This window comes from Thamnophis elegans, chromosome 15 (assembly GCF_009769535.1).
Source record: "Thamnophis elegans isolate rThaEle1 chromosome 15, rThaEle1.pri, whole genome shotgun sequence".
Lineage (NCBI taxonomy): Eukaryota > Metazoa > Chordata > Lepidosauria > Squamata > Colubridae > Thamnophis > Thamnophis elegans.
This window is the reverse complement of record NC_045555.1, coordinates 48503506-48529610: the sequence shown is the minus strand read 5'-3', so window position 1 is coordinate 48529610 and position 26105 is coordinate 48503506. Positions and strand designations below refer to the sequence as shown.

Below are 26105 nucleotides of genomic sequence, written 5' to 3'. Positions count from 1 at the left end.
TTTGTCCCAGTTTCTTTATTTGTCCTTGTCTCTTTCAACTTCAGTTTCTAACTTTCTAGAAGTTATGGAAACCTATATTGGAAAGATGATATACTGAAGTTTTTAGCATTTGATAGTGCTAGCCTTGTAGCCTTTACTTTGTATGTTAATTATTCATTGCAGACATATCAATTATGAGTCTAAAAGTTGGCACTGGCCACATTTTAAAAACAACTATCAAGCCGTGTGTGTGTGTGTGTGTGTGTGTGTGTGTGTGTGTGTGTGTGTAATGATCTACATAATAATATATCTTTGAAATGCTAGCTATGTCTATGTACTGTATGGAGAATGTCATTCTTTTTTTAATCTACCAATCTGAAGACCCCGAACACGATTTTTATGGCAATCAATACATCCAGAAGTAAAGCCATTTTATTTGCTTAGTAAGGTCATTGAGTAGAAGCTGATGTTTTTTCCATTGACAATAAAAAGCTCTAAAGTAAAACACAATTGTGTGAAAAATACATCTCACTCACATGGGATCATCCTACTTCTGAAATACTCTGCTGCGGGGGGGGGGGGGGGAAGAGAAAAACCTGTGACTGAAAAGTTATTTGTGACACTGTCATATTTACTACCCATTAAAACATTCAATCCACATCACTGAGCACATATAATATTCATTCTAAGATTTCTTCCTAATTTTGATGCTTTTGCCTAACCCAACTCCTCCTCTCTTTATTTATCCCTTACGTTTGACCATAAATCTCAGCAAAAGTGTGATGCACTATATGATCTCTGAATGTTTGGATGCTTTTGATCTTAGCTTTAGTTGTTGCTTTTTAATATCAGTGATAATGTTGACCGTGATTTTCAGTAGCAGTATTCCTAGCCTTTCTGGAAGCCGCTGTGTTGAAACAGCTGATTTAATTTAGTAAATACCGTTTCAGTCCAGTGGAACATTCCAACTTTCAAATGAATTATATATGCCACGTTGGCAAATATGATACTTAATAGGAAACTTAATTTAAAGTTTTAAATCTTTTTTTTCCCTACACTGAGGCATGCATTGTACGCATTCTCAATCTATTTCCATGACTTGAATTATTTAGTACTGTGTGAAGTTTTGAAAAGCGTATTGACTGGGATGCAAGTCGTTTTGAGTCTTCTCTGTGCCTGTTACAATTTATTATATTACCTTGTGCTTAGCTGGTAGCAACACCTTTCCAGCTGTAGTTCATCGTGGAAACCTAAGCAGGATTGAACATAATATGGAAGAGAGCCAGGAATCCAAACATTTCCTTATGTTGCTAAGAAAATTACATGGATGTGTTCATGTATTCACCAGCGGTTGAGCTGGACTCAAAGAAGACTTAATTCTATTATAGAGCTACTGTAACTAGGACTACATAGAGTAGGGGAGATCCGTGACAATACTTCTCATTATTTTTTGGCAAGCCCATTATTTTCTAAGTTCTGGCAAACTTTCCTAGGCTATTTAATTTTGATTTTTATCTCTCTGACCTATCTTTGTTTTCCCTCCCTTCCTTTGGAAATTATGGAAGAAAATACCTCGTTTCTTGGATGACATAAATTTAGGCTCTAATATTGAATATTATAAATATATAATATACCATAGTTTTATACTCTATTTTCTGCCAGAGTAATGTAAACTAGAATAATCCTATCATTTTGCCAATAGTAATAAAGTATTTATGACAATTTATAAATATTAAGAGTTTGTTTTCTATTAAGATTTTATCAATGCTTAAGGATAGCTATTTGTAGAATACTTATTTTGGCATTTCAAATTGCATAGCACAATTAATGGGAATATTAATATAGGTGGATGAAAATATGAATTTGTGGGAAGAATAAATACAGTACAAATGAATAATCTCATGATTGTTATACATGCTTAGAGGGTTAGCTGTGTTAATTCCATTCAATAAATTTAGCCAATTACCGTATATAAACTTATAAATACATTCCTCTGGAATGGTCAAATGCCAGACCTCTCTCTTTCAAAGTTATGTGAAATTAATATTGTAATCTCCACTTTACATTATAACATTTGGTGTATTTATAATTGTTTCTGAACTGAAAATGATACAGAATAGCTACAAGTGTTGATCCAATTTACACATTATTATTATTAGAATCTTTGAAATGTTGGCAAATATAATTCTAGATATAATAGAAATTCTTTGATATTTCCCAATACTTAAAATCAATACGAATGGTGTTGATGAATAAAACATTAAAATCTGATTGTAGTTATGAAAAAGTGGTTGGCTTTTTTATAACTTTATTTAAAAATGGCAGATTCCTTTTGGAGAAAATATGGGCAGAAAGTCGGGTAACTATGCTGAATTACTTATCTGTGATAGTTTAAAAACTTCTGAAAGAGTGCAGAAAGAGTTTGATTTACCAAAAACAGCTGAATAGAAATATATTGCAGGAAGAAACAGATTTGTACCATCTCCATATCTGTAACCTGCTGGAACCTCCAAGTTTGAATGGCTTTTGTAAATCTCAACAAGTTTGGGCCACTCAAATTTCAGGGAGGATCCTGTTCTGTAGAAACGAGAAATGAGCAACTGAGAAGGCCTGACTCTGTGGTTCCTCTTGATGGCATTTGCTATATGTTCCTTACGTTGATTCATGTACTTTTCTCACTGAAGAAGCAAAACCATGCTTGCATCTTCTTCTGCCTGGCATAAAGCCACATTGCATTTCTCAAATGTTATGCATTTCTTGTAGCCTTTGAGTCAGAACTCTGCCAAACGCCTCTCGGGGATATTTAACAAACTAACCTGCTTGCAGTAATAGTTTTCATTCTTGGTTTCCTTTGGCATATAGTGGAACACAATCTATGACATTCCTCCTATTCACAAGCACAGAAGCCGCCTTCATACCCGCTAAACAAATTACAAAGCCACTTTATAAGCAAACCATGCAGTATTTGAAAATATCTTAAACTTTATCACCCATGTCTACCACTTCATCATTTTTCAGCATTTATGAGTTCTCTTTCATTAAAATGTTGGCATGTTTTTCATTTCTACTTACTGACAAATGAGTACCACTGACTGGATGTAATTTTCCTTCCTTCCTTTCCCCCGCTTTTCTATTTATTCTGTTCAATCTAGGTAAACCTACACTTGCATTTTTCGTGCAAAAATATTTTTTTTAATCTTCCTGCAGTTTTGATTTCACTCTGGTTTCTTTGTTCTATATATTTCCATTCCTTCCATGTCCATTCTTTCCAAGATTTACTCTCAGCAGTACCAAATCTGTTCTACATATAGAATGTTTTATTATGTTATATCTTTTGTAATAGTCTCAAATCTTTTATTGCATATACCATACACAACTGAATTACATTCTCATATTTTCATGTTTCTTCCATGATGTATGTACACCCAAAAACCATGTCTTACATGTTATAATATAAAGTGCTTCCTAGCTTTATAACGAATAATAGTATGCAAAATGAAGGCACTGTGGTCATTTGTTAGTGTTGAATCTGGAAAGAAACGACACATTTCAAAATTTTAATGGCATACCTTAAATGGCCTGCCTAAAACTATTTTATCTTTAATATTGCTGCTCACTCAGAGTTCTGAGTATTTCTTTTTCATAAAAGATGGAGAATCTGATACTTGGCTTTGAATGTTATTAATATTTAATCAAATTTAAGATACAGAGGTATTGTCAAATTTTTTAAAAAAACTTTCAGTATGATGCATTGATTTATTTATACCTAATATTTTTGTATTATTAAAATGTGAATTAATTTTTAAGTTTGAATCAATATAGAGTGTCCTTAATGAGCCAAAACTGAATTCAGTTAGAAACTAAAAATTTTCTGCATTTACATTTTTCTTCAGTACTTCCAGGTTTTGTCTGGCACTCATAGAAAAAATCATTTAGACAGAAGCAGCTGACCCTATTAAATGGAAAATGAACATAGAAATCAATGTGTGTTTTCAGTTACAGAGGCCTAAAAAACTTCTTTCATCTGCTTTTATAAGAAAAATGTAAAACAGTTTTATTTTAATTTAAAGAGATTGGACATCTGATGAGACAGCTGGCATTATAGCTGGGTTTTTACCTTCACTGGAGGAGTGCTAATCATTTGTGGCCAGGTAGTTAGCATATCAGGATCAATCTCAATTCTCCCTCCCCCCCTTCCCTCCCTAGACTAGAACCCTAGATTTCCTTATAGAAAGGAACAAATCAGGCTGATAGGAATTTCAATTATTTCATAAGTGTATTATATTTCAGTGAAATGTCTAACCCCATATTCAAATATAGTTTACCTGTGTGTCATTCCTGCAGTGAAACATCTGCAAGAAAACAACCAAGCTCAGAGCGCATAGGCCCCACATTTATTGATAATTTACAAAAAAATCACATTGCACATCCTATTGAAGGAGGTTTGGGAAATTAAATACTATGTTGAACCAACACAATGTCATGGCAGTTAGCAGAGTGGAGAGAGCATGTAATAAATATCTCAGTGGGGAGTTAATGCTATTTATTTTCATGAACAACTGTTCCCACAATTGATGTGTCCTACAAAGAAGCATTTATTAAGCATGTTCTTCAGCTGCAGGTGTTAATTTTTTATTCTAAGTTTCATTATGATCTAAAGCATCATATATTATGTTGTTGATTAAATAGGAACAGGTTAAAGACATAATTTTTTACAAATGATTTTATTTGCTGCTTAAGAGGAAATGTAAATGGGGCAGAGAAGTCTGTGATTAGTGTTTAACAGAACCGTCACTTACTGTAATTACATGTTTTTAATGAGTAAAATTGCGAACTGTGTTTTGCTAACAAAAAACATTTCTTTTAATTCCTTTTCAGAATTCTGAGTAATAACAAGATCTTATGGCTAAAGAGCAACTCTTTCATTGGGCTGAGATCCCTAGAGAGACTGTAAGTAGCTTTTAAGTGTTCTTATTTTTTTTTTCAGGTAGTGATTTGAATTTTCTAAATAATTATGCAAGATATAAGTTCTGTAATGAGCATTGGAATTCCCTACTCAGACTTTTTTGATGATAAATAAGCCTAAATAAAATTAAACTCCACAAAAGTAAGCAGTGTTAATTTGGATCCAAGATAAATAGAAAGGAAATGGGACATATGTATCTGCAGGACTTTTTAAAAGGAAGAATGGAAAACGAATGATATTTTTTTTTTAGTTAAACAGCATGGCCTAATTAAATCCTTAGTTGTCGTATATGTATATGTGGTTGTATTAGTCTTCACTGTTAATAGTTGTGCCACATTTATCTTCATTATATCTGATCAACTTGTCCTGATTTTCCTATGAAAGATCTTGAATACAATTTGAGTTTAAGGTAGAGAATTTTAGCAGTGGCCTCTAAACAGATTGACTAGTAGTGGGTTCAATATTTTAGTACTTTAACCTTAATTTGATGAAAAACAAACATTAGCAAGATGTAGCGGATGTCACTGCTTATCTTCAAAAACCTTACTTCTGTAGATGTTCATTTTCTAGTAGTACATTTTGACAATCTCGTACTTGAATACTGGGATTTGCTCAATCGGAAAGACTCCATAACAATGGCACCAAAAGTTTCTGAAGAGTCAGGAGAATTAGCAGAATAGTACCACCTTCTCCTTCGTATGAGTAGCTAGAAAATAAACAAATTGGAATCAGTTCAGAAAAGTGTTTGGGCAACTGGCATTAACCTTTGGAATATAGCAAAAGGGTTTGTAATCACATGAAAGAGGAACCTGAAGCTCCTTATGGCCATCCAGGACATCAGCTGTGCTGAAGGACAGTAGAATCTGTCTGTCTGCCTGCATCTATCTATCTGTCTGTCTGTCTGTCTCTATCATCTATCTATCTATCTATCTATCTATCTATCTATCTATCTATCTATCTATCTATCTATCTATCTATCTATCTATCTATCCATCCATCCATCCATCCATCCATCCATCCATCCATCCATCCATCCATCCATCCATCCATCCATCTATCTATCTATCTATCTATCTATCTATCTATCTATCTATCTATCTATCTATTTATCTATCTTTTATATGGTCACCCATCTCACAGGAAGTGGCTCTGCACAGCATCTAATAATCACATTAAAAATGCTAGTAACATGGTTGTTAAGTGAATCTGGCTCCCCCCATCGTCACAAAAAGTGATCACATGACCCCCGGGATGCTGCAACAGTCGTAAGTGTGAAAAATGGTCATAAGTCATTTTCTCAGTGCCATTATAACTTTGGTCACTAAGTAAACTTTTGTAAGTTGAGGACTACCTGTATTGTTCTTTGAGTCCTTCGGGATTGGGCGGCATATAAATTTTAATAATAAATAAATAAATAAATAAATAAATAATTTTTCATTATCTATTCTGACTTGTTAAAAATGTCCGAATGCTCCTTTTTGATTCCTGCTCATTTAATTTTTTGGCTGTGTTTGCGGTTAATTTTATTGGCTGTAATCTTTAAACTTATCTCAGATATTTTAAAAAGCAGTTTATTTTGTTAATAGTAAATCCCACTGTCTTAAAAATATATATTAGCGTTTTGGTTTTTAAATAAGGCACATTTCATTTCCCCAACCTCCAAAGGAGTCCTGAGTCTTTATATTCCATTTCATATTGAATAATACATTGCATACCGATAAATAATTACTGCTGCAGTCTTTAGAAAATACATGGACATCAGTGTTAACGATAAGCTGCTACAAATTGAAGGTTCTGTGGACTTTTGGCAAGAAATGCCTTTTTTTTATGTGTTTTGTGAACAAAAGAGACAAGCCAAGATTTCTTTAGCACAATAATGGATTCTTCCAGCAACTGATGCAATTCTTTACTTGGAAACTTACCATTATTACTTTGCCAATAATCAGAAGTACTAGCCTTGTACTTGAAAAGAAAAATAAATAACCCAAAGCTAGCAAAATGTCAGCACCTGTTCATTGTCTCATATACATTACTCAGTAATAAGTTACCAGTGAATAGCAGCCATGAAGATCTATTCTTGAGGATGAAAAATCCTGCTTTGTTATCTTTTTTTTAATGGCAGATGGCCAATAAAATCGATTTGTGTCATTTTGTGAGCATTCTGACTTTCCCTGTTCTCAGACCGGCCTTCCCAGCTTTCCTTTCAATCTGTCATTGTTGCTTTGAGAAACATCTTCTCTGCTTGGGAGTAAATCAGTCACATCTGCTCCTGCCAATCTTCTCTCTCTGATTATCCTGCCGGCTTCCTCACAGGGAACTCACATTTTTTGTTAGAGACATTTTCTCTTGTGAATAGTTTGTGGCTAAAATTATGTGCCGAAATATTAGCATGTTTTGTGTAATGGTTAAGGCACCAGGCTGGAAACGAGGAGATTTAGTTTCTAGTCTTGCCTTAAGCAGGATGCTTAAGTGACTTTAGGTCAGTTACTCTCTTCACAGCCCAAGAAAGCAGCCAATGGCAAACCACTCCCAAAAATGTTGTTGAGAAAACTACAAGGTCTAGACCAGCAGGAGTCAACACTGGCTCACAGGTACAGACACACACTTTCAAGGCATTTGTGATGTTGTGCAATATAATAGCAGTTAGACTTAGCAATAGCAGTTAGACTTATATACCGCTTCATAGGGCTTTCAGCCCTCTCTAAGCGGTTTACAGAGTCAGCATATCGCCCCCAACAACAATCCGGGTCCTCATTTCACCCACCTCGGAAGGATGGAAGGCTGAGTCAACCTTGAGCCGGTGAGATTAGAACCGCCGAACTGCAGATAGCAGTCAGCTGAAGTGGCCTGCAGTACTGCACCCTAACCACTGCGCCACCTTATATTCTTATATGATATTGTCATTCTGAAACTATATGTGTTCAAGTTGAAATGTCTATCATAATGACCATAATGACCTTTTCAAGAAGCAACAAGTTTTTAAAAAAGTGTTGTCCACTGGTGTTTGAGATGATTGCATTAAGTGGGAGCATGAACTTCTAAAAATAAACCATGTATGCAATTCCAATGGAAATAATTTCTTAAAGTGTGAAAAATACATTTTCCCCAAAATAGTATAATGCAAATGTAGTAAAGATGCAATTGTATGACCAAATATGTCTTACTATAAAACTATGTGAGTAATTGAAAGAGGGCTCCCCCCTATTTAACACATTAAAAAAAAATAAGAGTATCATTCATTTTAAAATTTCATTATATTATCATAGCTGTGATATTCTTAAGCAAGGAAAATATTTTTCAAAACAGATGCCAGAATTATTCATCATGCTATTTTTGTTTTATAAAGCGGAATAATCATTTTTCTGTGCTAAATAAATTAATCCATATTTTAAAAAGTATTTGTTAGATAACTAAGGGTTAATCAGTTCTATAACCAATGCTGATGGTGCTATATAGAAAAATAGATTTTCTTTGATAAATTTTGATTTTTTTGCTGTTATTTCCTCCAGTGGTAGCCATATTAGCTTTCTAGAACAAAAGTAAGAAAGTTCTTTAACATTCTGTAAAAAAACAAACCCATTTATTATGACATGAGCTTTCATGAATTAATTTCATGAGAGTTCAATCATATCCATCCCGTATTCTCAAATCATCACTTTAGTGATGATATCCAATCCCAAAGATATTTATAAACCCATTACATTTTTCAGAAGTCTGTACTGATCTCATTTAAAACTGGACAGATTGAGGAATGACAACAGCTAATAAATTGTCATCAAGATTGTGCCATAACTAAGTGACCTATGGAAATAAAGTTAAGGGTAGACGAACTCTTCCCTCCCCTCAAAATTTCTGTTTTTGTTTGCAACGGTATCTTTGAAAACCTCATGAAAGTCAGACATAAACCAGCTTCTCACAGAAAACAGATATTCACTTGTTTGCCAACAATCGTTCCTGAAGAGGCAACAGATTGTAAATCATCAGGCACCAAATGTGGCATTTTTTTCTTAAATCTAGTTATTTTGGAGCACTGTGACAGTTCCAAGCCATATATGAAGTACTCAGTGATGTCCTTCTGCATTCTAGACAAAAAAGGCTACTTTCTATATAAAATAAGTATACCCAGATCTGATATAAGAAATGCAGTATTAAAATGTATGGAGGACTAAGTCTACAGCTACCAAGACAACACTGCTAACTGATTGCAATTTAGTGCAGGAATTAATCAGGAACAAATAAAATTCAAAAGAAAATTGGAACAAGTGACAGCTGTGTTTAGATTCATTAGATTTAATTATATGGCCCACAGTTTTAACTGGAGTAAATTCTTCTTTTCGTAGTAAATTGTAGTAATGGGCTTGTCTGATCCTAGGTTTATTTATTACTTGGACTTGTAGGATGCTTCTAATGAAGTGAACCTTAAGTGGCAACGTTTAGATTGTCTGCCTTGTAAATGGCTCCTCTGAAGAAGGTAATAACCTTCTGATTCAAAAACTTTATCTGCTAAAGACCAACATGTCTTTGTTAAAGTGGTTTCAAAATTCTAAAATACTGAATTCTTTAGATACGTAAAATTTTCATGTTTATCTACCCTGTTCCCCTGAAAATAAGACCTCCCCGGATAATAAGCCCAATCGGGCTTTTGAGCGCATGCACTAAAATAAGCCCTCCCTGAAAATATTGCAACAAAGCAGCAGTCGTGAGGTGACTACACTTGCCGCTTCCTGCACCTCAAAAATAAGACCTCCCCAAAAATAAGGCCGAGTGCTTATTTCAGGGGGTCAAAAGAAAATAAGACCCTGTCTTATTTCCGAGGAAACACAGTATATCTGATATCTTGCTGGTAGCACTGAAACATAGAAAAGAGTTGTATATCAAATCAAAGCTATGGATTTACCTGGCCCATTATGGGTAATACTACTAGTAGCATATATTTATGGGCAATACATTATTATTGGTACAGTGCTATTGTCCGGGTCTCCAGCAGATCTTTTACCCAGTTAATTCCAGTGGAGTAGGAAACTCTTGTAAGTTTCTTTTGTTTTCTAGTTGGTTGTTACAGAACAGAAGTCATATTAAGTTCACTGACTATATAAAGGATTTGTAACACAATTGATCTTCTTTCAAGGCCAGTTTAGTATTATAATAATAGATGAATTCTGCAGTTTCACAGAAGTTAAAAAATGTGCTGTAGATACATTGATCGCTTATTTAATGAGGAATTTGAACAGATAATGCTTTCCTTTACAATGTAAATATTCAGATTACGATAGATTTTGCTCTGCCAGCTGTTTGATGAGTTTATCGTTTTCCACTTGTAAAACTACCTATGATTTCTCTTGTCCTTCACTGTAAGCATTTTCTTCTCCTTTTCGGGCATTTCCAGGCATTTGGGCTTTTGGAGTCTCTTAATGCTCCAGTAGAAACAAATAAATCTCAGCACAGTTAATGGGAAGGAATGGAAAAGTCCTTCAGCTTATTTGTGCCTATTCACCACTTTCAGTAGTTCACCCTGGCTTTTTCAGATTCATTCAATTTTTTAGCATATTCATATTACTATATTTGTAGTAGGAGAGGGAAAACTCTCTTAGAATATTTACAAGGCTCTGTGTTTCTAACAAGGAACTGTGTAATGTCTTCATTGTAATGGGAATACTGGACAGGAGGCAAGTTCAGGTACAGTTTATTAGCAATTTTATTGCAGAGAGAAACAGCAAACGAATGCTTTAGGACTGTCTAAATATACAATTATAAAAATATCTGTCTAGAGCCAATGAAATATTGGCCTGCAGCATGAGGGTATTGAATGTTTCTTGCCTGCAAATATGAGAATAAGCAGGTGAATGAAACGTTAAGACATTTTAGATGAATTCCAGATTGCAGCAGGCAAAGCCAGTTTGGAATGAAAAGTAGATATATGTATTTTTGTTAGAAATCTTTCAAATGAAGAAACTTTGTAGGATTAAAGATTATATGCAAGGTAGCAGTGGAAGAAAAATATTAATTGTTGGAGCATACATCGAAAAGAAGTATGTTGTTAAATTTGAGAAATGAAATTCAAGGACAGCTAATTTTAATCTTGAGGAGTAGAAGGAAAGATAGGAAGGTGAGGAGAAAGGAGAGGAATAGGAGAGAGGGAAAAGCAGAGGAAGAATTGGAGGGAAAGTAAGCGTAGGAGAGAGGGGAAATAAGGGAGGATGAGGGGAAGGGTAAAGGGGAGGAAGGGGAAGGAGAGAAGGGAAAGGAGAGGAGGAAGGAAGGAAGGAGAGAAGAAAGAAGAAAGGCAGTGCCCCAACTCCCCCCGCCGCCACCGCCACTGCTGCGCCACCTCACGTTCCTTGTCTTCCGTGCAGTTTTCCCAAAGGAAATTTCTTAAGTGAGGTTCCCCATCAGTGCGATCTCCCGGGCTCTGAGCTCTGCCCAAGGCTGCAGTAGTTGACAGGAGAAAGGAAAAGAAGGATGTGGGGGATCACACAGCTATTTCTTCACCACTTCCAAGACGCTGAACACCAGGAAGAATTCAAGGCCTCTGAGGATTCACTTGCCTCTTTTAGCCCTTCCTTGATCCAGGATCCACTCAACTGACTATAGGATCCGACTAATCAGAAGAGGAAAAGTAGAATTGAATTGCTGACTACGGCAACAACCATTTCCCCCCCCCCCTTCTCCACTGTAACTGTTCTTGGATAATCATGTGGCCAGATTTGTTGACAGCTTCAGGATGGCTGTCTCCCTTGTTCGTTTTTTCTCCCTTCCTCTCCCCAACTTGTTTCCTTATCTTTTAACTTGGTTGATTCACATTTGTTTTATTAATTTGGTTTTGATGTAGGGTGTTATCAAAGTCATGGAATAGGCTCCCCTGAGAATGATGTTTATTCTTTGGAATGCTTACGGCTTGTATGGATAATTGAAATTGGATGAGCAACAAATACTTTTATTAGGATTGAAAAAGTGATTAGTATCAATGTTAAGAAAGCAAACTGTAGTCTTACGGAGCGAGACATGGCCTGCTTAAATAATATACTAAGGATGAATCCCTGCAACCTTACATCATTATATATATTCCCTTTCCCTTTGTAGCTTTTAAGTTTTTTTCCCTTCAATTATGTGCATATTTCATCTGGGTGCCATTTTCATGGAATAATGCAACACTTTAACGTAAAGTTGATTGGAGAATTATCAGAGACTACAACATTTATCTATTTGAAAGTCATGCTCACTTAGCAACATCTGTTTCCGAGGTCGTTGAAATAAAGGTTAATGTTGCCCTAAAGATATAAAAATCCTATTAAGTATGGCTTCTATTTGTAAGTACATTGTCTACAAGCTTGTATAAAGTTTATGCATTAGAGGAAAAAAATTACAGGGATGAAACATGAAACAGAAGAATGTAATATGACAGCAAAAATATTTGAGAAACAACAAGGGAATAGGATATACTGGATGATAAGTTTTGTTACACTACCATGCCTGAAATATAAGAACAATATAGTCTTCCTTCCAGTTATTAGTAACCAACTGCCTAGATCCTTCTTGACTTGATAATTACTAGGATGCAACTCAGTGGTGCAACTTAGCCGGTTCTATCTGGTTCAGGCGAGCCGGTAGTTGTGGCGGTGGGAGGCTCTGCCCACCCCCACCCAGACATCATCACGTCCCATTTTTCACTTTCTGTGTGAAATAAATTTATTTATTTATTTATTAGACTTCTATACCGCTTAATAGGGCTTTCAGCCTTCTCTAAGCGGTTTACAAATTTTTTTTTTAGCAAATTGAGTCAGCAACTTGCCCCCACAGTCTGGGTCCTCATTTCACCCACCTCGGAAGGATGGAAGGCTGAGTCGATACTTCTTCCAACATTATCTCTATTATCTACTGTTTCTCTCTACACTTTTTCCTATATATGCATTGGCCAGATCACACCTAAAAACATTGTGGCTAATTCCTTCTTTGGAAGGAAATTAATAAATCAGCAAGTATTCAAGGGAGAGAAACCAAGACGATAAGAATCTGTAAAGATAATTTATGTGGAACAGTTGAAGGCAATGGATATGTTTAATGCAGAGAGGAACAGGCTGGGAAGAAGATGAACAGAAGGTGCTCCAGAATATGGGTCAAAAAACTATGGGTTTAAATTGCAAGGAAGTAGCAGATGATGGGCTCTCCTTCACTGGAAGTATTTACAGAGGCTGGATAGCCAACTGTTGAGGATACTGTAGAAGTGGATCCAACACAAGGGGCTGAAGAAGAAATTCTTTCAACACTTTATTTCTATGATTTTATGAACAATAGCAATAGCAATAGCAGTTAGACTTATATACAGCTTCATAGGGCTTCCAGCCCTCTCTAAGCGGTTTACAGAGTCAGCACATCGCCCCCACAGTCTGGGTCCTCATTTCACCCACCTCGGAAGGATGGAAGGCTGAGTCAACCTTGAGCCTGGTGAGATTTGAACCGCCGAACTGCAGATCACAGTCAGCTGAAGTGGCCTGCAGTGCTGCACCCTAACCACTGCGCCACCTCGGCTCTTTATGTTGATGCCCAAGATAAGTGCCTCTTTGTTTTAGTTGGGCATCTGAGGTATTCCTTGAGTGATCCCCCCTGAGAGTGTATACTCTTGGCACACATTCCTGGTGTTCTCTTACTCTCAGGGAAATCCTGCTGCCATGATGAACAGCCCAGGTGGACTTGAGGGAGAGTAATAGCAATAGCAATAGCAACAGCAATAGCAGTTAGACTTATATACCGCTTCATAGGGTTTTCAGCCCTCTCTAAGCGGTTTACAGAGAGTCAGCATATTTGCCCCCAACAACAATCCGGGTCCTCATTTCACCCACCTCGGAAGGATGGAAGGCTGAGTCAACCTTGAGCCGGTGAGATTTGAACCGCCAAACTGCAGATCACAGTCAGCTGAAGTAGCCTGCAGTACTGCATTTAACCACTGCGCCACCTCGACTCTTTATATAAATATAGTATATTTATATAGGTGTGCATTTATAGCAGAAGCATTACAACATGCTCACAAAGCAAAACTCACGGCTTTCATTTATAATAAGGTGCCTTTTGTTTAGCCATTGTTTATGAATAGGTTAGTTCTTACCTTGTAAGCCAAGGCGGCACAGTGGTTAGAGTGCAGTACTGCAGACCACTTCAGCTGACTGCTCTCTGCAGTTCAGCGGTTCAAATCTCACCGGCTCAAGGTTGACTCAGCCTTCCATCCTTCCGAGGTGGGTGAAATGAGGACCCGGATTGTTGTTGGGGGCGATATGCTGACTCTGTAAACCGCTTAGAGAGGGCTGGAAGCCCTATGAAGCGGTATATAAGTCCAACTGCTATTGTTATTGCTATTGTGTGAGAAGATATGTACCCTGTACTACGATTTATAAACTACACTTTCTCAGTTCAGTTGGTTCTTATTTTTGAAAACAATTTTTGCATGTATAATGTATTATGTCATATGTGAGCTTTTCATAACGACATGTTATTACAACTATACTACGGATATTTTAATGGATTGTAACTTATAAGTTGCAGATTTGCAACAAATCTAAAATAATAAACATCAGAAAGAATCCAGAAGAAGCAAGAACTTGTCATATTGAGTGGCCTACAATTAGCACTGGCGTGACCAGCCTAGTCATGTGGAGAATAGGAAGGGAATCAATTAACACTCAAGAGAAATAACATGCAAGGCGTGAAAATAAATGTCATCATCAGCTATTTCAACTTTGCTGCTTCTAGAAAAATAATCATGCAAAAAAAACCCCCCCGAAACCCACTGTAAATATTGAAACCTCTATGGAAACCATCACTGCAAATGAACTATAAAGCAATTCTGCAAAGATTTCAGCTGGCCAGAGAAAAGACAGTGCACATTAAAATAACTTTCCAAAGTGGATCTAAAGTTTTGGGAATAGTCCCTATGAGCCCCACATATACACTTCTGCTGTAGTTACATAATACATATCTTTATGCATTTGGGATTTAACTCTTCCAATCTGCCCATGAGATAACATTTATTGTAAACAGTGTCTGCTTCTCTATGATTAAATTGCATAGCTGCTTATTTTTCTAACATACAGTATTTTGTGGTTATATCCTATGAAATATATGCCTTATAACAGAGGTAGGTTCCTACTATTCGGTCAGGTTATGTCCTATAAACAGTGACATAAACAGTGCAGTGAAGATATTTTGTTGAACTATATAGACTGTATCATAATACAGTCATAATACATAATACATAATAATGTAATGTAATGTAATTCTTGTTCTTTCCCCAGCACAGTTTTGAGACCAGAAGTGTCTCCTTTGATACTCATTAGTGATTCCATTTGAAAACAGGCAAACTCTAACCAATTGCGAGGCATTGAAAACATGGGTTCAAGACATCTTTGAGCACCCTCCCCCCCACCATTTCAACAAAATACAAATGAAACAATAATTGGGTATTTGGAAATAAAACATCTTGAGAGAAAGAGGGAGAGGTGAGGGAAGCGTGAGTTCACATAGTTTAATATTCACATAGTTTTGTTCACATAGTTTAATATTACAATATGCCATCAGCCAATAGAGATGGGTCTACGACAACTCTCCACAACCAATTTGCCATGGGACAATTTGCCATGACCAACTTGCCACTGGATAAGGGTTACACGAATATCAAAGAAATGATGGAATAGAATCATTAAAGAAAGAACGCCACCAGAGGGACAAAATGAAATGCGAATGACAACAATTAAAATTAAAAAAAAACAAACCTATTTTAAGTAATTAAATTGAATTGTTGAATTGTCCGACAGCAAGTTAGTCCAGCAAGTTATCATGGAGAGTTGTCCCGTGACCGAGATAGTTGATGGATTTTTTAAAAAAAATCCCGCCTCCCCCCCCCGAACATTCTACTCCCTCTCCCCATCTGTTAATTGCAACTTCACTTGGATTGTATTTCTATTTTTATTGGCGTTAGAAATATTTATCTTTTATGGTTTTATTGTTTTTAGTGTTGTAAACTGCTCAGAGTCACTTTGAACCAAGATGGGCGGCAAACATATTCATTTAATGAATGAATAAATGATCGATCGATCGATCCTTCATTAGGTTATCTTGAACTTTTGGGAAACACATTATAAAACTATAATGTAATAGTAATAGTGCAATAGTGATATTTACAGCAATAGCAGGTGGCTATTGATATCAAGTTCTTCGGGCCTGATCTGTTAAGACCCCGTTATGTTGGGAAGTCAGGGAGGGAGGAAGGGAGGGAGGGAGGGAGGGAGGGAGAGATGTCAAGCGAGGCGCTAACCTTGAGTCTTTGCATACGCCTCACCCTCTCTAAAATCCAGGGAATCTTACCTGGTTATTTCCAAGAGAAGAGGAGATTCTTGTATTAATAGGTAGAACACAATAAAGTTGCCAATTTGGATCATTCATCAGTGGACTTGTTGCTTGTAATTGACATATATTATTAATTTTTTCTCTTCCTCATAGATGCTATGCTGGGTCATGGCTTCTGAACTGTTCGAGTGCTATAAACACTATATGGAAGAAGTGCATCCACTCCTTGTGATAGCAATAGCAATAGCAGTTAGACTTATATACCGCTTCATAGGGCTTTCAGCCCTCTCTAAGCGGTTTACAGAGAGTCAGCATATTGCCCCCAACAACAATCTGGGTCCTCATTTTACCCACCTCGGAAGGATGGAAGGCTGAGTCAACCCTGAGCCGGTGAGATTTGAACCGCCGAACTGCAGAACTGCAGTCAGCTGAAGTGGCCTGCAGTGCTGCATTTAACCACTGCGCCACCTCAGTGATGAGTGATGAGAGGCCTGCTCACTGTATCATATTTGTATAAGCTGAAAAAAAGAAAGCTTCCAATAAGTGCGGCTTGAGGGGAGGAAATTAGTAGCAGTCAGTCTTGAATAACAGGAAATCAGGGAAAGAGTGAGAAATGAACTCACTGTGTGTTTGTGCAATTTGTGAGGAATTGTGTTTCTGGCTGGAGTGAGGTAAGGAAGCTGGATCTGATTTAGTGTAACGTAGATAATCTGTTTGCAACTTTGCTGATACACATTTGTGATACTGGAGGCTATTAATTAATCCAAAAGTGCATTATTTTTTCTAGCCACCTACTTAATTGTTTAGAGATGGATAATGCAAGCCTCCTTTTTTTCTGCTACTTTGTTTTAATGTCAGATAATTAATCTTTGTGAAGGTAGATACAATTAATTGACATAAAGCTGTTTCTTTCCAATTTAGGTATCAATAAGTGACTGGAATAAATATTGTGTCTCATTTATGTCTATAAAACACTGCAATAAAGACACTGCTGATTTCATAACTACAGAGACCATATTGGCTGAATGTTTGAGCTTAGGAAGATGATCTGTTGTTTAAATTCTTCTCAAGCTATTCTCATTATCCATCACATTTATTGATGTGGCCGTGGATACCTCTTCTAAATCCAACCTGTACATCTGGCTGGTCTCATTCCATTGCATTGCTGAAATAAGGAGAGAAAAGCATTGAACATTGCCTTACCAATGTGTGATTTCAATCATTTAAACCAAGGGTAGTCAACCTTTTTATACCTACCGCCGACTTTTGTATTTTTGGTAGTATTAAAATTTTCTAACCGCCCACCACTTCCACAGTAATGGTGATTTGTAAAGTAGGGAAGTAACTTTACTTTATAAAATTTATAAAGCAGAGTTACAGCAAACCCCCCACCGCCCCCCATGAAAGCTGGAACACCCACTAGTAGGCAGTAGGGACCAGGCTGACTACCACTGATTTAAACTATTATATATGTACTACAGAAACACTAGAATTTTTAATGATAATAAAAATGTATGTCTTTTTTTTGCCTTTGAATAGGAATAGTTTTGATAGCATTTGGAAATCTGATTATCATTCCTTGTAAACACTGATTCTTCTCGCAAAGGTTTCATGTGAAGGAATAATTTAGGCAGGCTCTTGAAGTTTGAACACATCTTTTGTCATAATACCTAATACAGACCACTCTTCAAGCTTTGGGACCAACTTATCAATCATTGAGTGCAGTGTCAATGAAATATTTTTGCGTAACATCAATGCACTTGATATGGAATGTTACTTGATGCAGTGATAAAAAATGTGGATTTTTATGCTCCAGATAATGTAGAGCATTGAAGGAGAAATCCTTCAGCTGAAAAAGAGTCCAGATGAGCTACTGGGTATATTTTCCTTCTGTTTCTAAGAAAATCCCCAGAACTAAAGTGAGAAATTAGTATGGTAACTTTACTTCCCTTGAGACCAACATATTTTTTTTATAGTTGGTTTGGTAAGATTACCGTATAGCGCCTGCAAAAATCCAACTTTTCTACATGGAAACAGAAAAGTATGGAAGACCTTACTCCTCTGTTCGTGAGTATAGTTTCCTTGTAGTTTCTTCCAGCTCATGCAAAATTGGCTGCTTTGCTTAATCTTTCCTCACATTGCAGAATCCCTTGAAGATTTCCACATCCCTAATAGTTTTGAGAAACAGCAAATATGTCTCCTGTATAATTCTATTTTTATTTATTCAGTAAATAAAATTGCTGATTATATTCTTGAAAGATAACTGACAGCTTCTGATTAGTGCCAGAATGCAAAAGGAAACCATAGCTCATTTATGTTATGTTGTGCGCTTGGAAATAATAATGAATTATGCATTAACTCCAAATAAGGCTTCTAATAATGTACGTACAGTATGTTAATTAAATCCTTATTCTTGCTTACATAAGTGTTCATGACTTAATTGTTTATCAAAGCAAAATGTAACACAAACAGAAAATTGCTTCATAATGGAGTCGAGTGGGGGGACAGATCCAGCAGATTTTCTTCTGAATTCATAATAATTTTCTTCATTTGCAGATGCATTTTTTACTCAGCTTCCCAGGGCTCCCCAGACTACCAATAGCTACTTACCAAAAATACCCTCTGTATTTCTTTTCCTTTTCAATGATGCGTCCACTCCAGACATGGTGCAATTGATTCCCTGTCTTTTTATGCAATAGTCACAAAGGAAAAATGTTGTGAATCTATGGCATTTATTTATAGCCAAGAAACATGTTCTTGTTAAATCATTAAAGACAATTCAGTTCAAACTCAGATGGCATCTCCGGCATTACATTTTAGAATTCTTTATGTCTTAGATCATTCTAGAAGATGAACATTATACAAACCAGCCTTAATTCAGTTCAGATTGGAGATTAAAGATTCCAAGGAAGAACGGGTCAGTTCAAACGTGCACTTTAAGAACCAGCTCAAACTGATTTGAAAGTCCTTCGATATTTTTTTTTTAAAGATTTGCACATATACTGTAATGAGCAAGTATTAAAATGCCTTGTCATTGTTTAATTTTTTATTTTTGGGCAGAATAGGATAAAACAGCAGTGAGGCAAACTTAATATTTTAGTTGGATTTCAATGCAATTCATTTTAAGCACCTTTTTGAAGCAAAAACAATAGAAATAAAAAAGCGAGAATCTCCTGTAAAGAACTGGCTGACCAGGATACTAAGTGGTTTCCTCTAGTTTAAGAATTTAAAAATGTTCAGAAATTTTTTAGAAAGTATCCTGTTCTTTTTTATTTTTCACATACCTTTCTGGAATGATGAGCCGAGGTGGCGCGGTGGTTAGGGTGCAGTACTGCAGGCCACTTCAGCTGACTGTTATCTGCAGTTCAGCGGTTCTAATCTCACCGGCTCAAGGTTGACTCAGCCTTCCATCCTTCCAAGGTGGGTAAAATGAGGACCCGGACTGTGGGGGCGATATGCTGACTCCAAGTGCATATGCTGACCTAAGAGCCAAGGTGGCGCAGTGGTTAAATGCAGCACTGCAGGCTACTGCTAGATCAGCAGGTCAGCGGTTCAAATCTCACCGGCTCAGGGTTGACTCAGCCTTCCATCCTTCCGAGGTGGGTAAAATGAGGACCCGGATTGTTGGGGGCAATATGCTGACTCTCTGTAAACCGCTTAGAGAGGGCTGGAAGCCCCATGAAGCGGTATATAAGTCTACTGCTAATGCTGACTCTGTAAACCGCTTAGAGAGGGCTGAAAGCCCTATGAAGCGGTATATAAGTCTAACTGCTATTGCTTTTGCTATTGACTGGAGCTCTGCAGTTTGGCGGTTCTAATCTCACTGGCTCAAGGTTGACTCAGCCTTCCATCCTTCTGAGGTGGGTGAAATGAGGACTCAGATTGTTGGGGGCGATATGCTGACTCTGTAAACTGCTTAGAGAGGGCTGAAAGCCCTATGAAGCGGTATATAAGTCTAACTGCTATTGCTATTGCTATATCAATGCCATTTTGCTGTTATTAAAAATAAGGCAACATAGAAGATTGTTTCTATTGTTATATCAGATCAGTTTAGGAGTGGTTGCTTAAGTTTAAAACAATATTATTCATGAATAAGATAATACAAATAAAATCTAGATGCTTGCATGGAAATATTTTATTTCCATTTCAGGGAAGGAGGGACTGATCTTGCTTCTTTTTTATCTTTAAAAAGTTGAAGCCTTTTTCTGATTTAAGTATGGACTTTTTTCTGCTGCAAATATGCTATAGAGTAAATTCAGTTGTGTATAGTGATTATCCAGACAAATTCTGAGAGCATGGATATCTGTCACTTGCCACCAATTTGTTTTATTCAGTAAGACCTTTAAAAGTATGGCATGCATTTTTAAAACTTGTACATCGATGGAGATGGTGCTGAAATGCAATACTCACTTATTTTAGAAGTAGTAAAAGATAGACACACGCCCTCCTTATATCATTAAAGTGAGTCCTGGAAGAGTTCATGAACCAATCATTTGGGCTTTTGGGCAGGCCATATGGGAGTTTTCTAAAATTATTTATAGAGTTCTGGTGAATTTATTTTCTCAGTAAACCTGACATGGATGAATATGTTGCTTTCATAGTGAAATATACTTTAAGATTGCAAACTTAAACTTGTAATAAATGCTCTTGAAGGCCTTGGGGAGCATTTAATAAACAGGATGCAATGCCTGTTGATGAAAAATATATCTCAACTTCAGATAAAGATAACAGAACAGAAGATAAAGGCAGCATTGACTGTGCTTGCCGATGACCTTTAATAAAACTAGAAGGATTGCGGTGCATCCATCCATGTGCTACTTGAACTTTCACAGTTTTCGGTATTGTTAACCATAGGATCCCTCTGGACTGACGAAGGAATGGGGTCACTGAGTTATAAGGCTTCACTGCTTCCTCTGTGGTCATTTCCAGTCAATGGGGGGGGGATATAACATCACTTACTTGTACTATCTGTATTCCTGTTAAAAGATGTTGATGTTGATGTTTATTTTATTTATATGCCGCCCTTTTCCCCTGAAAGGGGACTCAGGGCGGCTCACAACTCAACCAAGGGAGGGGGATACAGACAAAAATTAAAACAACGCGCAACAATACATAATTTAAAACACACAGCAGTCATACCATTCGAGAAGGGGGTAGAAGCTTTTTTAGCCCCAGGCCTGTCGGAACAGCCAGGTTTTGAGGGCTTTGCGGAAGGCCTGGAGGGTGGTGAGGGTTCGAATCTCCACGGGGAGTTCGTTCCAGAGGGTCGGAGCAGCCACAGAGAAGGCTCTCCTCCGGGTAGTCGCCAGTCGGCATTGGCCGGCGGATGGGATTCGGAGGAGGCCTAATCTGTGGGATCTAATTGGTCTAGAGGAGGTAATTGGCAGATCTACATGGAAGTGTTGGGTGAGGTCATCTATCAGTTCAGGATTCAGTACGAATACATAGATGATATTCAACTATACACCTCAACCTGTTATGTGCAGTTGAAACTGTCAGTGTACGAGCTCAGCCTAGAAGCTCTTAATGTCTACATGTATTACATAAAATACATACAGATTTTAGTTCATTCTGACAATACTACGACTGTTTTGGCCTTCTGAATTGGGGACACTTTTGATTAATGGTCTGTGCTGGCCTTGCACTTCCCCATTTGAGACTGGTGTGCAAATTGGGAATTCTCACAGCTATGGCTTATTGAGCTAGTTACAGCTTTGAATAGGTTCCACTTGTGTGCCAGTTCTGCCTTTTCCTTGACCAGGAGGCCATTCTGACATTGCTCACATCTTATATTCCCGTGATGGCGAACCTATGTGCCATAGGTGGCGTGCAGAGCCCTCTCTGCGTGCATACGAGCTGTCGCCCCAGCTCAGCTACCCCACCCATGTGTGCGTGTCTCCCACCGGCCAGCTGATTTCTGGGTCTTTGCTGTGCATGTGTGTGTGTGGGGGTGCATGCAATAGATGAGAGCACATGCGCAGGGGGGAGAGGGGCTCATGCGTGCATGTGTGGGGTGGGGGTGAGCACAAGAGGGGTGCGATGTTCCCCCCTGCGGCCCGTTTTTGGTCCCAGGAGGCTGCAGAGAGGCCTACTAGGCCCAAAACGGAACGCAGGGGGGTCATGTATGCAGGCAGGGGGAGCACGGGGAGTTATGTGTGCAGGGGTGCGGGGGCTGTCGCGCACAGGTTGCATTATGGGTGAGGGTGCATGCACACACTCACTTTCAGCACACTATGACAAAAAGGTTAGCCATCACTGTTATATACTGTAATCCACAGTATATACTGCCTGATACATTTGGGCAGAGTGGGCCCAAGCGCCCCCCCCCCTCAGTTAAGTGTCATTTTATGCGTCCTCCGAGAGACACGCGTGTTGGCCATTTTTCTAGGGTTCCAAGGGGCCCCCAAAGCTTGTCTCTCTTCCGAGGCCAGGGGTGAGTGTCAGTCAAGCTTTATTTACATTTTTAAATTATCTTTCTTCATCAGGGTGCCTCTTTATAGACTTTTTAAAATAAATTGCAATTTATACACATACACAAAATATATGGCGATGCTGTAGGCAGTATATGGAAAATGATAGCAATCTCTTTTTTTTTCCCCTGTAAAATTTTGGTTTATTTGTAGAGCTTTTAGAAGTTAAGAGGCCAGAAAACTAAAAACATGCAGTGGTGTTATGAAGATTTTAATGATTTTATGTAATATCATTCTGTTTTTCATGGAAACTTTGGTAAGGGGAGATTTCCTTCTAATTAGGTGGCTTCTCCTCCCTCCCTCTCCAAACCATGCAAAAACCATCTCCAATCTTTTGGCTTGCCTGGATTGCATTGAATGCATAGGAAATGTCATGGGCTCCATATAAAATATATGCTTTTATAATATAAAATTATATAATAATGTTAAAAAAACTATGAACTTGTGGGACCGTATCCCTAAATGTCCGGGGCTGCATGTGGCCTGTGAGCTGTGGGTTGGATATGCCTGCCGTAAACTTAACATTTTTGGTAGTATTTACAAGCCCCAGAATTGTCTTGATCCTGCCGGTGACATTTTAATTGTGTCAACAATGATAGATTTCAGTGGAAAGATGTCAATCAGTATTAAAATTTATTAGAATTTGTCTGCAGTAGAGATTATTCTGGGCACATACCAAATTTATGCTGTTTTTTTTTAAAAAAAAAAACCAGCATTATTCGATATAGTATTTTAAGACGGGTATTAAATTACTTTCATAACGTTTTGTTTTTAAAAGCTGTTCCTGAAATGTGAGAAAAATCATGTAGCAGCTGAACTAATTATTTTAGAATGTAATAAATGCTTGAACCCTCAGGAGGTACAATTTCATGATGACCAGTTTCTAAGTTTAGTTGATGCTGAAGGACTTTTAATGGGGGGGGGAACAACCCTGTCAAATTCTAATGCATTCCTTAGTAATTAGTTATTATTGTGACCAGAAAATCTTTTAAGCCAGATTTGATTAAATCAAGTAGAACAAAAACTATCTTATAACACTAAATACACAGCACTGCATTCCACATTCTCCAGGGGAGTCGAGGGAGGGGTCACGCGAGGGCTTTACACAGCCTGATTGGTCCATTAGACTGAGAGAAAACTTCTTAGGCTTCTGCCCTTCCTATTGGCTCCCAGTTTCCTCGTTGGCGAAAACGTCCTCATCCGCAAACAAACACAGAAGAATCCCCGGGAAGAACCTCCCGGCCCTCCCCCGGTCCCTGTCTAACTAACTAGGGCGGGATGTGGCCCCTCCCTCTACTCCACTGAAAAGACACGTTCAGGTGAGCCCAACGCTCTTTTTCTTGAAGTCATGAAGGCTGTCTTGGCAAGAAATTATCCTTTGGCAGTTGCCATTATATATTATTAAAGTTCATGTATATTTAATACAGTGTTACTTTTAAATTTAAATACACAGGACTGGTCTTTTGAAATATTTGTATTTAACTGAATAATTACCAAACTGTAAAGTGAACTACACTTAATTGATATTCTCAGAATAAGAAACTGGTTTCCTGTCAGAAATAAAATAATGTCCTAAGGTCTTTTATTTCCTCTTGTGAGTTTTAAGACCAGCATTTGAAATGGAGAAAGTAAAGGAAGTATTGTCAAAAGTCAATAAAAGCCATATTGAATAGAAGCCTGGTTAATTCAGTACCTTTCCCAAACGTTGTGGTGGATCAAAGCAAGTAGAATGAGGGACAGCAGAAAAAATATTTTTCTTTGCCATGTTCTATTAGAAATGCAACTGCAGGAGACAGAGAGGAGGCTTTCAGCAGTCATAAATGAAATGAATTTTCAAATGAAAATAGGTATAAATTGTATGGTTGAATCCTATCATGTATTCTGTGAATGTTTAGGATGGCGTTTATAGGTCCCACTGGCTCCTGAAGATTTAACCATATAGGAGCAGTGAAGAAACTTACATGATTATTAAAGTAATAATAATTACCACACAGCAATTATCTTTTACTACTGCATTAGATATAAACGATCACTCTGAATCGTTCAGGTTATGTGCTAAATGTTCTGTTCTTCAGAAGAAAACTTATTTAATTTTCAAAGTAATGAAAATTGCTGCTGCTTTGAAGAAGGGAGGTAGTCTGGGAGAATTTTCCTTACTCCAAAACACTAGCAAGAGAATGCATTCAATTTTCTGTCCGTGGACTTCAGCTAAATACCAATGGAATATATTAAAATAAATGAAAATTATCTTATATTTTATTTTAAAGTTGTTTTCTCAGAACAAAAATAGATCTGGAATTTTCTTTGGCTATGCACAATGTAATAATAACACTAATTAAAAAGTATTTGCCGGAATTCATAAGATAATAATGTTTAATTTCCTCTCTATCAGCTTGCATTCATTGTTTTTATTAGCTTTGTGATAAAGAGACCTTTTTTAATATCACAAAATATTGCTGTGTGTCAAAAGTGAAATTAGTTACTAAGCTAATATGCACCAGAAGCATTCCTTGTTTCCCAATATTTGTAAATCATTAGCAAAATGGAATCTACTTAACTACTAAGAATAAAAATGCTGCTAATCTGCTTTGTAATTTATGACAAATATTGTTTTAAAGTTGAATGAGTTGATAAGAAATGTGAATGCATGAGTTATAGGCATGATATTTTCATTCTTATCTTCCGATTCAAGTAGCTTTGGCTTTTTCATATCCATAAATTTTCAAGGGATGCTTGAATTTATTAGGATCCTTTTCCTCAGGTGTTCAAGGATCTTGGGTGTATTGAGGATCTCAGCATCTTCAAACAATTCAGAAAATAAAGACTATTAACTTGATGAACTGAAACTGGTTTGCCCCAACCAAAAGAACTTAATCCTCTGTTTCTGATTGTTGCTCACCAGAAATAGAGGCAGCCTTGTCTGTTCCACTGGGATTTTTTCTTAATACACACTGTTTTTTGTTAAGTCAGTCAAGAATGCCATATGTGGTCTAGCCAGAAAGAGTTACTGCACTTGGCCTTGAATCCTAAAAGAAGATCTTCCCAGTCTTGCAAAACCAGATGGCAGAAAATTACCTAGGTTCAGGCCCTACAGAAGCATTGGTTATTCAGAATACTTGGCTTATTCAAAGAGCCAGAGCTGGAACTTACAACATTTCTATAGTCACTTTTTTCTTTTAATCAAGTAACAGATCTATTATGTCTAGATATTTAAATGTAATCACCAGGCCTAGTATAGCAATGTTTGTCAATGCACACGCCAAAGTATAACAATGCAAGGATTTCAGCATTTAGATTTAGTTGCTAATATTTATAATTGGCAACTGTGGAGCAAGTATTATTATTGTTTTGTGATG

At 37.2% G+C, this 26105-nt stretch overlaps 1 protein-coding gene across 2 annotated transcripts in view; it reads left to right on the top strand.

Moving 5' to 3' along the window:
• The window catches only part of ADGRA1 (adhesion G protein-coupled receptor A1), a 324929-nt gene that overhangs the window by 27914 nt on the left and 270910 nt on the right, over nt 1-26105 (top strand). For both annotated transcript variants that reach the window (XM_032232081.1, XM_032232080.1), the window contains exon 2: nt 4858-4929. In XM_032232081.1, the coding sequence (XP_032087972.1) occupies nt 4858-4929 (72 nt within the window). The remainder of the gene's footprint in view (nt 1-4857; nt 4930-26105) is intronic.